The sequence below is a fragment of the Alosa pseudoharengus genome, unplaced genomic scaffold (genome assembly GCF_046254945.1).
Source record: "Alosa pseudoharengus isolate Yale_2024_CS ecotype anadromous, Long Island Sound unplaced genomic scaffold, YU_APseudo_1.1 YU_APseudo_1.1_scf_9, whole genome shotgun sequence".
NCBI classification, from domain to species: domain Eukaryota; kingdom Metazoa; phylum Chordata; class Actinopteri; order Clupeiformes; family Clupeidae; genus Alosa; species Alosa pseudoharengus.
In genome coordinates this window covers 23,777,263-23,792,845 of record NW_027468881.1, presented here as the reverse complement: position 1 = coordinate 23,792,845, position 15,583 = coordinate 23,777,263, and the positions used below count along the sequence as shown (strand labels likewise).

Sequence of the window (15,583 nt, the reverse complement as noted above, 5' to 3'; positions counted from 1 at the left end):
GCTGGTGTTCAGTTACACCACTTAAAATCTTCCCAATTACACATAGCTTACAGTAGCACTCTCTCACCCTCTCTATAGGAGAGTTTGTTATTCTGTTGACCTGTTTGTCCATATGTCCTGTGTGTGTGTGTGTGTGTGTGTGTGTGTGTGTGTGTGTGTCATAAATATACAAATGTGTGCTTACATGATATGAGAATATAGTGTGTATGTGTACACATGTGTTTCTTTTTGCATAATGTACTAGCAATATGTAATAGCATCCCCTAAATACGTGTGTGTGTGTGTGTGTGTGTGTGTGTGTGTGTGATAAATATGCAACTGTGTGCTTACATGATCTGAGAATATAGTGTATATGTGTACACATGTTTTTCTTTTTGCATAACGTACTATGTACTAGCATCCCCTAAATACGTGTGTGTGTGTGTGTGTGTGTGTGTGTGTGTGTGTGTGTGTGTGTGTTTAGGTGTATCAGTACTTTAGCTGTATTCCTGAGGACCGTGTGCCCTACGTGAACAGTCCAGGGGAGAGGTATCGCATCAAACAACTGCTCCACCAGTTACCAGCCCATGACAGTGAGGTAAGACGCACCATCACTGTATGGGGCAGTGCACCCTTACAGAAATTTCAGGTTTCTGGCAAACAAGTCATATTTTCACATGTTTTCAATGTTGCAGCAAATTTGCAGCTATGTCATATACAGGGGAAGACTGGGACCAAAAATCGTCCCTGGCATATTTGGTCCAAGCGGTTCTCAAATCGGTCGGGCACACCTAATTAAATACAAAATCTTTGCATTACCCTTAAATATGCATATATTTTCAACTGTCATGGAGCACTGAAAGTGATGTAGGCCTCATTGGCTGATCTGACTGATCAGAGGTAGCCATGGAGCACATGATCTTCATATTCAAGTAGCCTAGACTATAGCCTACAAGCAATTATTAAAGAAGAGTTTCTGCTTGAATTCAAATTATCATTTCAAATTATTCAATAGGCTACATTTAAACTATACAATGCTCAACTGACAGCAGCACCAAACAGTTAATGAAGCCTATGTGTAAAGAGCTAAATTACCTAGATTGTCAGAGACGTTAACTGTAGGACAACTGAAACAACACAAAATAAACAGGGCTGTTGTTGCTGGAAATATTTTATTCCTGTAGGCTATACTGCATTGCTGGTACATTTTGGAACATGATGTCTTCCAGTAGCCTATCATATAGGTTACTGTATATTAGTTGGCTTGTGCATGAATGTGACTTGATGTTTTGAGGCCTACATTTCCGTCAGTCTACAGTCTTTTAGAACATCTTTACCATGATAACCCTTCCAAGATAGAACCCTTTTCTACTCTCTACTTTGAGAGACCAACCACCACTCATGCCATCGATGTTGAATTTTGGGCGTCTGACGGAAACTGATCAATCTGACCATCAATTAGCCTAACATCGATTTGACAGTCTTTTGCTGTCCGGGTTTGCAAATCATTCATTTAGAACATTTAAGTTGTGCTATTTGTTATTATAATCACAGCACGGCCTTACGTTAACATTACCATATCATTACATTATCGCAATTAATAAGTCATCATAATCATCATCGTCAGCATGGCATGTCACACATAGCCTACCTGCTCCACCACTGAGTTCTTATCATGTAGCCTCAACTAGGCTCCACCACCTGCTCACTGTCCCTCTGCTCTGTATGGTTGCTTACATCCTCGTTCAAACTCAACGAACTTCAACTGAACTGTTGCTGACATATGCTAGCCTACTTGCAATATTGTATTTTTGAAGCTTCTACATTGGTGTTACTTTTGCACTATTGTCACTACCGGCACCCGCCGCAATTTCGTGTAGGCAACTTCGATTAGGCTAACTTTTGATGCGCTCACCTGCCACTGAGCCAAAATGGGAGGGGTGGGGCCTGACGTGAGCTTTTATTGGATCAGTCGAGTGTCAATATGGAAATGTAACCAATGGGCCGCTGATTGTCCTTTCTTTGGGCCGACCGTTGACCAAAATGATTAAATTATATATAGCCTATTCTATCGGCCCAAAAGGTGCGTCGGCCCATCGGGAAAATGCCCGGTATGCCAGATGGCCAGTCCGCCCATGGTCATATGCAAATTAGGTTTGTCACCAGAAGTTCACTGGAAGTTTGCAATTGCAAGTGCAGTGACAAATCACTGGCAAACACATTTACCATTAGTGGCAAACTTCTTATTGTTGCCAGAATTTTGTTGGAAGTTTGCCTCTAGCGGCGTTGGCAAACTTCTGCCAATATTTTCTAGTGAACTCATTTGTTTCCCACAAATCACCCCAAAGTTTCTGCAAATCTGCTGCAAACATTTAATTGTAAGGGCAGTCTTACCTAGGGTGTGTGCTTCTATGTGTGTGTGTGTGTGTTTGCATGTTTGTGCAGTGTGTGTGTGTGTACAGTATGATCGATGTCGATGTCAGGTAGATGTAACTCCATTATCTGCTTCAGTGTGTATGCTTGTAATACATACTGGATTGGTTGACACTGTAACTCTATCATCTGTGTTTGGTGTCTTTGTATTTCACCTCAAACCCAGTTCTGAACATGGTGGCTTCTTGCTTTCTCACGGCCCCAATTGGCTCCAACCAGCTTCTAAAAGCCTTCTGTCCACGCTCTGGGTTAATTCTGTCTGGTTTTTACACCTTTTCTGAAAGTTCACGGATACAAAACGTTGAACCAAAATTAACCAAACATTTCAAACAAATGGTTCTGGGATCGCACGAGCATAAATCAGGCTCAAACCCAAATCAAACACCTTCTATCTCGATAAGCATCAAGGTCAGGCCTTACATGGTGAAACCGCGCTTATTTTGAGACTGTGCCCACATGCTGACGGAGTAATATGGTAAACACGTGGCACCAGAGAGAGGTGAGTGTCTTTATCACTCTCAGAAGTCTGCATCGGGAGAGATTGGCTCACCATTTCTCAGGGTGAATTACAGAAAGGGAAAGCAGGCCTGTAAGAGTCCGCCTGAGCTAACACGATAAGGTTTGTTTTTTTAGGCTTTTTGAAATCACATAGTCATGCTCAGTCAGATGACTTTGATATTTATTCAGCACGTATCGTGATTGCAATCTTATCGTGAGATAATGCGGAGGTGTTTCTAAAGCGTAGATTTTAGGCACGGACTGTTTCAAATTGACTTCAGTCCTGGACGAAACCCAAATATCAGTGTGGGAAAGCAGAGTGGCTGAAAGTGACACTCCAAGTCTTGTTTGTTATTTCAATGTCCTTGTGTTCCTTTTCTCATCTGCTCTGTTTTCTGTGGTTTTGTCGTATAATTTAAAGTTTGTATATGTATGTGTATGTGTTTGTGTATTCATGTGATGATGATGTTTGTGTATGTTTTTGTGTTTATAGACCAGTGTGTTTTATGTTGATGCGGAGGATAATTTGTTTGTTTATTTGTGCGTGCGTATGTTAGTGGGTGTGTGCATGTGCATGTGCGTGTATGTGTGTGTGTGTGTTCATCTATTTATGTGTGATGTGTATCCTATCCTCAGTACTGTAACTGTCTTCATGTGTGTGTGTGTGTGTGTGTGTGTGTACGTATGCAAGGTGTGTGTGTGTGTGTGTGTGCAAGTTTGTGTGTGTGTGTTCACTCGTGTGTGTGTGTGTGTGTGTGCATGTGCAAGTGTGTGTGTGTGTGTGTGTTCACGTGTGTGTGTGTGTGTTCACGCATATGTGTGTGTTGTGATGCCTAGCCCCAGTACTGTAACTCTCTGGATGAGGAGGAGAAGAAGGAGCTGAGAGTCTTCAGCCAGCAGAGGAAGAGAGAGAACCTGGGCAGAGGCAACGTCCGGCTGTTCCCCGTCACCATGACCGGGGCCATCTGCCAACAGGTGAGTGTGTGAGTCTGTGTGTGTATGTGTGTGTGTGTGTGTGTGTGTCTCTGTGTGTGTGTGTGTGTGTGTGTGTGTGTGTTTGAGTATGTATATAAAACAAAAAGATGTCCGTATTTTTATAGAGCAACTCCAGTGAACTCACTTTCATTTGACATTGAAGCTCCGCCCATATATGGTGATGTTTTGCAAGCCATCTCATATCTCGTGTTTGTGTAGCGCAGTCATATTGTCTGAGATATCCTCTTTCAAGTGGTGCAGCTTACAGGAATAAACACATCCATCACATGATAACATGATATTGTTAGCCAGTTGAAGCTGATGTTGCATGCAACCAGGCTGCAGGGAAATGTATAGACTAGTTTAATCGACCCTGTGTGTGCATACAGTATGTGCAATATAAAGTATGCAATGCAGTGACTCTGAGACAGCACGCTAACAAGGTTCTGTGGCCTTTCTCACACTCAGTATGAGCTTTATGGAACCAAGGTCCATTCCATTCTGGAAAACACTTTTCATTCCTCTCATACTTAAAGAGAGTGGGACCTTGAATGTGTGTCTGTCTGTTTTAGATTTATGTCTGGTGGCCTCTGCTATTTCTAGTATTTTTTTGAATTGCCGTATATATATATATATATATATATATATATATATATATAGTGGTTATATACAGTACATGTATGTCACTTTCTCTTTCTCTCTCTATTTGTTCTCTCTCTCTCTCTCTCTTCCCCTTTCTCTCGCTCTCTCTCTCTCCCTCAGTGTGGTAGGCAGATCCGCGGCGGAGACATAGCCGTGTTTGCCAGTCGTGCGGGGCACGGCACGTGTTGGCACCCACAGTGTTTCCAGTGTGCCACCTGCAGCGAGCTGCTGGTGGATCTCATCTACTTCTACCAGGACGGGCAGATCTACTGCGGGCGCCACCACGCCGAGAGGATCAAACCCAGATGCCAAGCCTGCGACGAGGTGAGGAAGGAGAGGGCGAGGGGGGAGTACCATCTCACACACACACACACACACACACACACACACACACCATCTCTCATCTCTAACAACACATCCAACAGCAATGACGACAAAATCTTTTTAGTGTGATATGATTGTACCAGGCCATGTGACAAGGTGAGTGGATTATGATACTGATCTGAACCATCACCACCACCACCAACAACAACAACAACAACAACAGTAGCATCTGTAGTGGGATGACTAACACATATATGTAATAACATGACGATGACACCACTGCCACAATCACCGCGACCACCACCAAAGTTGGTAAAGACATACTGTAATTTCCCACCTATTAACCGAGGTTTATACATTGATTTTGCAAACTTTCTTCAGCTATGAGGTTAATACACAGGGGAGGTATATACATGCGAATGCATTTTTTTTCTTCACTCTTCTTCATGCCATGTTAATGCATGTTTTTTTAATTATTATTATTTGCATAAAACTACATCTGGCAATACACAGGAAATTACTGTAGGATTGCCACAGGGTGAAGGAGGTTCACATGGATTCACATTTAGTTTCTCTGAACCCTGTGTAACGGTAGCAAGCTGGCCCATAGCTGTGCAGTATGTACGTTGTGTAAAACCTCCCTCCTGATACCACAAGACTCGCGCTTGTCACAGAGCTAGCAGCCTGGGCTTTTAACTCGATTGCTAGCGCGCTCAACTTCCGATCCGAGGTGCTGCTGTTTGCAGGTTTGAGTCCGGGTGTGTGCAGGGCTGAGCCGCGCGGTTCAACACAACGCAGGTCACGCCTCCCCAACCGCTTGTCAGTATTACAGTGTGGCATGCTATAACCCTTACAAGCAGCTACTGCGCCAGTGTAAGAGTGGGTGAGTGCATGCCTTTGGATTTATGGATTTGATTGCGTGAGCGCCACCTCCACGCCAGGCTTCACTGGCTATCTGTTCTCTGTGATCCATGCCCTGGCTTTGCATGTGCAGTGTTCCCTAATCTGGAGGCGTTGTTGTTGCTGAAGTCTTGTTGCACACACACTGAGGATGAGACCGTGATGCCAACACATCTGTGCCTCTTCCTAGCCCTCCTGGCATGAATAAATTAATGTGAATTGAGCTTCTCGTACATGAACCATCTGCGCTTATGCTTTATTCCAAAGACTGCACACCTTTTGGGATGGAGCTGGAATGGGGGGAGAGGCAGAGGAGTGCAGTCTGATCTTGACAGTGTAGCTGAACGGATGGTTTCTCTCTTCTGCCCCCTACTGTCTGCTTTGAGGCATGCCTCTGTGACCCTATGAATGGAATGCAATTTGATGGCTGCTTTTTTGGATGTTGTTGGTGCTGGTTACCATGGTAGAGATAGTAGAGATTTACCCAAGATATGGAGCAGTCAAAAGTACAGTTTTAAGCTTGAGAAAGTGTCGTCTGTGAATGTGTAGAATCATGGAGCCCTCTTCCTGTTTGTATTACCTTGAGAGGATATGCCCAGTTATAGACAAAAGGGGACATTTGTAAAAACCAGCCAAAAGTGTTTGGGGACAGAACGCACTTCCTGTTTAACTAACTATAAGAGCGCATCTCCAGTGGCACCCCCCATCTCCAGACACACACACACACACACACACACACACATACACACACACACACACACATACATATTGAAGAGGTGGCCAGAAAACAATGGTGGCTTATTTTAAACAGGACAGCCAGGGGCCTCATAAATAAATGCGCTGAGCTTTGAGTTTACAGAAGAAGACCTCAACTCAAACATACACACACACACACTCTCTCTCACACACACACACACACACCCATATAGACACAGGAGGTCTGCGACAGGATGCTCTCTCCCTGACGCCAAGCGGGTGACTGAGCTATCACACGACCTACCGCACCCCTTCCTGTTTTCTCCAACCCCCCACCACCACTACCCCACCATTACCACCACCACCACCCATCCACCACCCATCCACCAACACTACCACCGTCACCACCCCAAAACCCAGCCCCCAGGGCCCCTTTGCTCAGTACCTCCTGTGAGCCCTGGTAATCTGTGGGGATTACACCACCTTTCCCCGAATCAGACAGACTTGGCCCGGGGGTCGCACCTTCTGCCTCAATCTCAGTCTTAGCCCCTAATCCTGCAATACAGCAGCAGACAGGCAAGCTGAGACAAACAACATAGCTACTGTATCTGCTCAGCACATATCTCTCTCTTTCTCTCTCTCTCTCTCTCTCTCTCTCTCTCTCTCTCTCTCTCTCTCTCTCTCTCTGTCTCTCTCTGTCTGTCTGTCTGTCTGTCCTTCCACTCTCTCTTGTCCTTTCACTCTTTCTGCTATATTAAGTATCATTCCCTTATCTTCATTTCCCCATATCCATCGTGCCTCTTTGCTCCCTCTCTCTCTCTCTCCCTCTCTCTCCCTCTCTCTCTCTCTCTCTCTCCCTTGCCCTTCATCCCTCTGACATCACTGTCATGCCAGATATATTGTGCCATAAATCTCATTTTAGTCAGTGTGTGCTCTTCCTAAACTGCACCCTTTCACTCTATGCAGTCTTCCGTACCTGCTATTTTACTCACATGATGCTTTTATAACCCCCCCCCCACCCCCAACCCCCCCCTCTCTCTCTTTCTCTCTCTCTCTTTATCTCTCTATCTCTCTCTCCCAACCTAACCCCCCCATCCCTACCCTTTCTCTGCCCCCCCATCCCCACCCTCTCTCTCTCTCTTTCTTTCTCTCTCTCTCTCTGTCTCTCAGAGGATTATTGCAATAGAAATCCAACCCTGAGACTATTACCCTCCACTGTTCCTTCCCACATAGTTTACAAGGACGACCCAGACACGCCAGATCCGGTTACGGCCCAGAGACGGCCCTGGTCTGGCACAGCTCCTCTGCAATACTTCTGTATGGTTTCTGTGCAGCTCCTCTGCCATACAGTATGTCTGTATGGTCTCTGCCCAACTGGATTTTTACAGTAACAGATGAGAGTTCAGGCAGGCTGAATAATACTTTATATATTGAGTGTGTGTGTGTGTTTGTGTGTGTGTGTGTGCGCGTGCACGTGCGTGTGTGCATGCGTGTGTGCTCTGTAATATTCCAAATACCCCAGATATCAAGATCATAGATCTAAATAGTAAGAATGTGACTTTTGTAATAGGACATCCTTTAAATTTGAATGTACATGGACACTTGTTTTAACTCCAAGCTGTTGAATATCAGCCACTTTCTGACAGCGTCAATAACCTTAGTTTCAATGCAACCTTAACATTCTTGTGCTTGTGTTCATTATTTCTGCAATAATGGGTAGCATATCCATTTGGAGATGACCATGCCATGTTTATCCATAACCACTAGTTATATATATTTCTTGTCCTGTCTATGCACCACCTGTCCATACTTTGTATATCACATTGCACTTTTCTGCTTTTTTACACTTCTGGTTAGACGCAAACTGTATTTCATTGTCTTTGTACTTGTACTCTGCACAATGATAATAAAGTTGAATCTAATCTAATCTAATCTAATCAAGTCTAGTGCAAAAAGGATGAAAAATAGCACAACACATTCTGTGTCTGATCAGACCTGTCTAAACCTATGACATACTTCTATCAATATTTGGATCTGAAAATTCTTCCCCTCTGTTAAGATCCTAATAAAAGCATTAAAATGTGTGTGTCTTGTCTCCTGGGTGTGTGTGTGTGTGTGTGTGTGTGTGTGTGTGTGTGTGTGTGTGTGTGTGTGTGTGTGTGTGTGTGTGTGTGTTCTCCCTGCAGATCATCCTGGCGGACGAGTGCACGGAGGCGGAGGGTCGTCACTGGCACATGAAGCACTTCTGCTGCTTTGAGTGCGAGGCAGCTCTGGGGGGGCAGCGCTACATCATGAGGGAGAGTCGGCCATACTGCTGCTCCTGCTATGAGGCTCTGTACGCAGAGTACTGCGACACCTGCGGCGAACACATCGGTATGCACACACACACACACACACACACACACACACACACACACATACACACACACACACACACACACACACACACACACACACACACACACACACACACACATACACACATATACACACATAGCTGGTGCTCCTACTGTGAGACTCATTACACAGAGTAGTTGTTTATACTATAGACAACACAAATAGTCATGCACAGACACATAGTGTATCATGTATATACACACCACTCCTGCTACAAGCGTAAAAGAAGCACACACACACACACACACACACACACACACGTACATGCACACACATGTACACACACACACACACACACACGCACATGCACACACACACACACACATGGACACACATACACACACCCACGCATACACACACACACACACACAAATGCAAGAAAAGATTGTAATTTTCCTCTGCTGGTATTTGCGTCTGTTCCAGGTATAGACCAGGGCCAGATGACGTATGAGGGGCAGCACTGGCATGCCTCGGAGGCCTGTTTCTGCTGTGCCCGCTGCCACCTGCCCCTGCTGGGGCGTCCCTTCCTGCCCAAGGGGGGGCTGATCTTCTGCTCGCGCCCCTGCTCCCTAGGGGAGGACCCCGACAACTCCGACTCCTGCGACTCGGCCCTGCAGGGCCGCACGGGGCCCCATAAATCCCACAGCCACCACTCATCACAGCAGCATTCCCCACACCAACAGCAGCAGCAGCAGCAGCAGCCACTGCAGCACAGTTCCCCTCTACGACCACAGGAGGGAGCCAAAAACAGCTCTGCTGCCATCATCAGCACCTCCATACCAGTGGGGAACAGCCACTCTCACACGCCAGTAGAGAGCAGAGGTATTGAAGTATACACTAGCCCTGCAGGACAGACACACACACACACACATACCACACACACACACATGCACACTAGCACACACACACACCGACTAGATGGTGCAGGCAGTACTACTATGATAGATCGATCTCCGTTTCAGCATTACAGTCACTCATCATTACATTAAAAGCTCGTCCAGTAAACCACATTCATTTCTTCACGTTCATGGATGGAAGCACAGACTATGGCCTACCAAAGCTAAAAATTACATGTTTTACTGAACTTAATGGAATGGTTAGACCACATTAAAAAGTCACTTGTCACGTGCATTGTGTATTCATGCATACTCAGGTACCTCCATACTCCTCTCATCACTATGCCTGTCTCTTTCATTCTCTTTCTCTCTCTCTTTCTCTATCACTCTATTTCTTTCTCTCCATCTCTCAGGTGTGTGCATCCCTCCTTCTCACCTGTCCAACGGGCACTCCTCCTCTCACGGTCTCTCAGTCTCATGCCATTCAGACACCCAGTCACCCTCCCCTCTCCCTCATCTGTCCAATGGCTGGGGAACCTCTTTGCCCAGCAGCCAATCATTTGAGAGCTTGCGCCCAGGAAGTGGTTGGGTCGAGCACCCAAACAGCTACACCGAGACAAATGGCTACCGTGAATATGAATCCCCTCCCAGTTATGTTTCAAGGGGCACTTCAACTGCAAAGGATTGTGGGAAAGGGGTTGATAAAAGCATTAAAGGTATGCAGCTTTGAGTACTGATTGTTCTTAGGCCTTAGTTAACTATTCATGTAAAGCCTGCGTTAGGTGTTGATGTTTGACAGAAATACAATAACATGGTAACAGTATGCTACGATATATATACTGCTGACAACTTTAGTTTCAGTTCAGACATTTCAGTTCAACATTTTTAGTTTTTCTGTCTGGTACACCAGAAATCACAAATCTCCATTTTAACTGCAAATCTCACAGAGATACTGTTTTGTGTTGTCATTGTTATGTAAATGGTGGATCATTTGACATATCAGAATGAATTCCTGCTGAATTACAAAAACAATTCTTTATTTTCCTGTAAGTGATCTCTATTTTTCACTCTCGCTACATCTCTCTCCCTCACTCTCTCTTTTCTCTCCCTCACTCTCTCTTTTCTCTTCCTCTCTCTCTACCTCTCTCTCTCTCTGTCTCTCTTTCTCCCTCATTCTCTCTTCTCTCCTCTTCAGCATACCCTCCTCCCCGGTACCCCTCTCCAGTGTTGGCGGATGCCCTGAGCGCCTCTGAGCCCTTCCCACCCCCTCCTCCTGCCCTTCTCCTAAACGGGCCTTGTGATTCGCCAGCCCTGACCCCAGCCACGCCCCCTCCACCAGAGCCACGCCCCTCCGCTCCTGTGCCTCAATCAGGGCGCAGTGGTGCACGGGTGAGCTTCCGGGAGCCAATCAGCTGCAGTTATTCTGTGGAGATGGAAGAGGATGAGGAAGAGGAGGAGGTGAGAGGAGAGGGAGAGGAGGAAGAGGATGAGAGGGAGGAAGAGGAGGCCATGGGAGGGTTTGGCAGGAGGCTCCATTTCCATAAGGGAATCCCACCTCACATGGACCTGCTGGGTAAGTGGTCTCCATTTATACCATCTGTCTGTCTCTCTCTTTATCTGTCTGTCTCCCTTTCTCACTCTCTTTATCTGTCTATCTCTCTCTCTCTCTCTCTCTCTCTCTGAGACATACCATCCCAACTTCCTGTTCTCTCTTTCGCTCCACGTTTATATTAACTTAGTCACTATGTTTGTCATTCTGTTCATTTCTATCATTCTCACTCATTAGCACTGGCTCACTGTTTGCCTCCTTCATCTCACTTTCTGTATCTCTCCATCCCTCTCTTCCCCTGCCTCTCTCTCTCTCAATTTAATTCAGTTCAGTTAAATTCAATTTGATTAAAAAAACATCAACTTTATTATCATGACTGAAAGTATATTATCACCAAAGCATAAAATATAACTTGTAATGGTAACTAAAAAAATCAAGTTCTAAAATAATTAGATACAGTACATGAAGGGAAAACCTCTCCATCTTCTCTGTCTTTCTCCATCTCTCTCCATCTTCCTCACTCTGTTGTTGACCTTGTGCTTTTCTTCCTCCCCAGACGGCTCGTACCACCGCAGCATGCGTAGGGGCACTCATAGCCGCGGGCGCGTACCATCTGAATCCCCCCTCCACCGACGCTCCCGCTCTGACCGGCCACGACTGGACTCGCTGGAGTGGCGCGGGGGCGAACGGCTCCACGCCTCCGCATCAGGGTCAGAGGTCAGTGGGGCGATGGCTGGCACCTCAATGGAGAGCCCCGACCGGCCGGGCAACCCCCTCACCCTCCAAGCCGCCCACTATCGGCACGAAGACTCCTGCTCCACCTGCTCCTCGTCCTCCGACTCCGAGGAGGAGGGCTACTTCCTCGGCCAACCCATCCCACTACCCCCTCAGCTGCGCCGTACGGGTCAGGGGGAGGGCGGCCAGGGAGGAGGAGAGGAAGAGGAGGAGGGAGCGGAGGAGGAAGAGGGAGCAGTGAAGGAGTGGGGAGGGCTGAGGGGAAGCCTGAGGAGGAGGAGGAGGACTCAAAGCCTTAGCGCCAAAGACAAAGACAAGAACTGCATCCTCTCCTGAGCTGAGCAACTGGCGCTAGTGGTTTCTAGAAGCTTCTACCTCCAGATACACACACACAATACAAATAAACTCTCCTGCCCATCATGCAAATCAGAATAAAATGGTCATTTGTCTTCCTGGTTTCAAATGGCTTGGCAGAGACGGTGAGATTTTTTTTACAAATCTAAAGAGAACTCTCAGATTTAACAGAGGAGAGATGCTACTGCAGTCACTGTTGGGCATTGACTGAACTTGAAGAATGGACACACATATATGATATACGTACACAAGGCTGTCCATGCACTTCAAAATAAAGGGACACGCATTAAGCAGTTAGTTACTCTCTGAGCTTCAGCTCAGATTATATGCTGTATATTAAACACACACCTTCAGTGCTTCCACATAAATCTACGCTTGTCAAGGCACTTTTTTTGCACACAGGATAGAGGGCTTGTGTTACCATGGCGATGGGAGATACATTTTGTCAAGTGAGAATGACTTTGTAGTAACGCTGTCTGAGAATAAGAAACAAACTACTTTTTTATTATTATTTTTCCTCATCTGAAGAGCTTCCCTAACAAAACACTCATTCTAAAACAGCACATTTGGGAAAACCAATAGAATCAAAGAATTACAGTATCTCAAGGTTCTGTTCTTTGTATTACAAGTAGGTATTTAGGTATTGACAGGAGATGAACACCTGACAGAAGACAGAAGAGCTTCAGTAGGTCCACAGGGCAGCCTGATTCACACCCACTCACCAAGGGGACTACACTAAAGCACTTTTTGATTATCCAAACCATGTTCAACACATGTGACAAAGTATAACTCAAGCAATGCATAACTCCAGACAAGTCCTCATAGAGTCTTGGGGCAGATGAAGTGAGCAGCAGTACTTAGGTGATGATGCCACCTCTTCATCCTGTTTTAAGGTGCTTCATGTCTTTCAGTGCTAGCTTATAATAAAGAGGACCAAATAATAGAAACAGGCCACACATTCTGTTTGGAATATCCATGTTGTCAGATCTGAGAGCATTTCCCGACGTCGACAAGTTCTATGATCAATATCTCCATCTTTCTATGATCAATATCTCCATCTTTCTATGATCAATAGCTCCATCTGTTCCTGTCCTCACATTCACTCTTTCAGCCAGTAACCTTCAAGCACAGAGAAGGATTGACTGCCTTGACCATGGCACCACTCAGCGTTTTGTGTGTGTGTGGCGCGTGGGCAGAGTGCAGCAACCCAGCCCAGCCCAAGTGCATTATACTACTGAGGCGAGGCTCAGGAGATGGCGTGGTGTGTGTATGTGTGATGGGGTGGGGTTGGGGGGGCTTAGTCCAGGAATGCCGCCCACAGCCTTCTCGAACTCTCCGACTGGTGCTCATATACCAGCAGCACCAGAGGCAGCGTCCAGCTGTTGCATCGGGCCCAGGAGAGGGCGTGAAAATCACCCATGATGCTTTTATGAGCAGTTGTTTTTTAGTGTTTGTGTCTCCATTTTATAGTCTTCCTGAGTGAGAGAGAGAGAGAGAGAGAGTGTGTGTGTGTGTCTGTGTGTGAGCAAAAATGTTATGGTGAAAATATGAACTTCATCGTTTTCCGTGTGTGTGCATAGATGAGCTGCGAGTCTCCAGGGGACGACTCCTGGTTCTAAAGCATATTTTTATATACTCTCTCGGGTGCTCTTTGGGCTCTGCTTTTATACGCTTTATATGTGGTCATATTTGTGTTTAGACTTCACAAGAGGATTTTTTTAGGAAATCAAACTTTGTTTTCCAGACATTGTGAGCAAAAAATGTAAAAGTTTATTTCATGTGTGACGTCTGAAGCCAGAGGAAATAAACGACTTGAACACAAGCCATTGTGAGTCATTGCTTAACTCATTTGGGTCTTGTTAGAGGACCGCAAAAGAGGAAGTCCTTCACCACAGAACGGAACTGAATTATTTTGCTCCATTAAGATGTCAACACACAGGCAAAGCCATCAGCTATAGTAGATAAACACACACACACACAGCACTATAAAATACACTCCCTTCAGTTTTTAAGAACTTTGTGGAGCTAGATAATTTTTATTTGTGCATGTTTATTCAGGCTAAGAAGTGTTAAGGAAACGTAGTGTTTCTTATTGCTGACATTCCTCTTGGAAAGAAGAAGGTGAAAAGGCCTTTAGATCTTCATAGACCCCCAGACCTCAGAAACAGAATGATGCTGTAAAAAGGCCTTTGGATCTCAATAGGCTTTAAGAAGTGTAATTTGGACCTCCTTGCTCAAACAGATTGATTCTGTAAAAAGGCAGTAAAAACAGAAGGTGATCTTTAAATAGGTCCAACTTGTTGACACTTGTAATCATATGACCTACTGATCTGCTGAATGGGACTTTGGATGTTTACAAATCCACAAGAACATGTGATCTTTGAAACAAGTGAATATATAATATAATATAATTTCCACCTTAGAAGGGTGTAAATTACTTACACCATGGTGGTGTGGTATGGCAACTGAAGTTAAAGATACATTTCCTAATGTCATCACTAGGGGGCAGCATTGATGAGACATCTTTTATAAAAGTATATTTGTATCCATTGTCCACACTGTAAAGTGCAATGGCACATGGCAGTAAGCATCATATTAACTGTAACTGTGTAAGGTGGCAATTTCAAAGAAGAATTAATGGGAATTGTGTGATCAGCTAAGTATTTTAATAAAGGTTTTACAAGCCAATTCATGCATGGCTGCATGCTCCTAAGGTTAGAGATCAAATAACTTATTGTGTCAGTACCGTGGCATGCATATTGAAAACACACACATCTTTGTTATTTACCACATTTATAGTACCGCTGCTATCAGTGTGCCTTGTAATACGTCATCTGTTTTTCTTTTGTGTTTCTGTATAGTCTAAATCCTGCATAAAGCTTTCAATCAGATTACATTTTTAAAAATACAGTATGTTACACCTGACTGTCAATATTCAATATTCAATCCTTATTTTCAGGGCAACTGGTTCTTATGAGGATAGCTTTTCTTGAGAGATTCCCTTCCTTGACATTGTCATTGTCAATGTCATTGCATGTAGCCAGAACAAAAGCCACCCCTTTGCCCTATGGGCACAGGGCTGGATTTTCACACAGCAAGGTGAGAAAACAGGTCACATGACATTGGAAGCTCCTTACTTCCTGGTGCAGCTCCTTACTTCCTGATGCAGCTCTTTACTTCCTGGGAGCACCTCATTGGTCAGATGGTTGAAAAAGGCGGGAGCAGCACTTCAACAGAGCAGACAGAACAGGTTTGGGCAGTCCAC

General features: G+C 45.1%; 1 protein-coding gene across 2 annotated transcripts in view; it reads left to right on the top strand.

The window, feature by feature from the left end:
• Positions 1–14,109, top strand: part of prickle3 (prickle homolog 3) — a 50,311-nt gene extending 36,202 nt beyond the window's left edge. For both annotated transcript variants that reach the window (XM_076276554.1, XM_076276555.1), the window contains 8 exons: positions 464–577; positions 3,748–3,885; positions 4,648–4,851; positions 8,634–8,820; positions 9,268–9,666; positions 10,094–10,396; positions 10,876–11,253; positions 11,786–14,109. In XM_076276554.1, the coding sequence (XP_076132669.1) occupies positions 464–577; positions 3,748–3,885; positions 4,648–4,851; positions 8,634–8,820; positions 9,268–9,666; positions 10,094–10,396; positions 10,876–11,253; positions 11,786–12,300 (2,238 nt within the window). In that variant the 3' untranslated portion in view covers positions 12,301–14,109. The remainder of the gene's footprint in view (positions 1–463; positions 578–3,747; positions 3,886–4,647; positions 4,852–8,633; positions 8,821–9,267; positions 9,667–10,093; positions 10,397–10,875; positions 11,254–11,785) is intronic.
• The last annotated feature ends 1,474 nt before the right edge of the window (positions 14,110–15,583 follow it).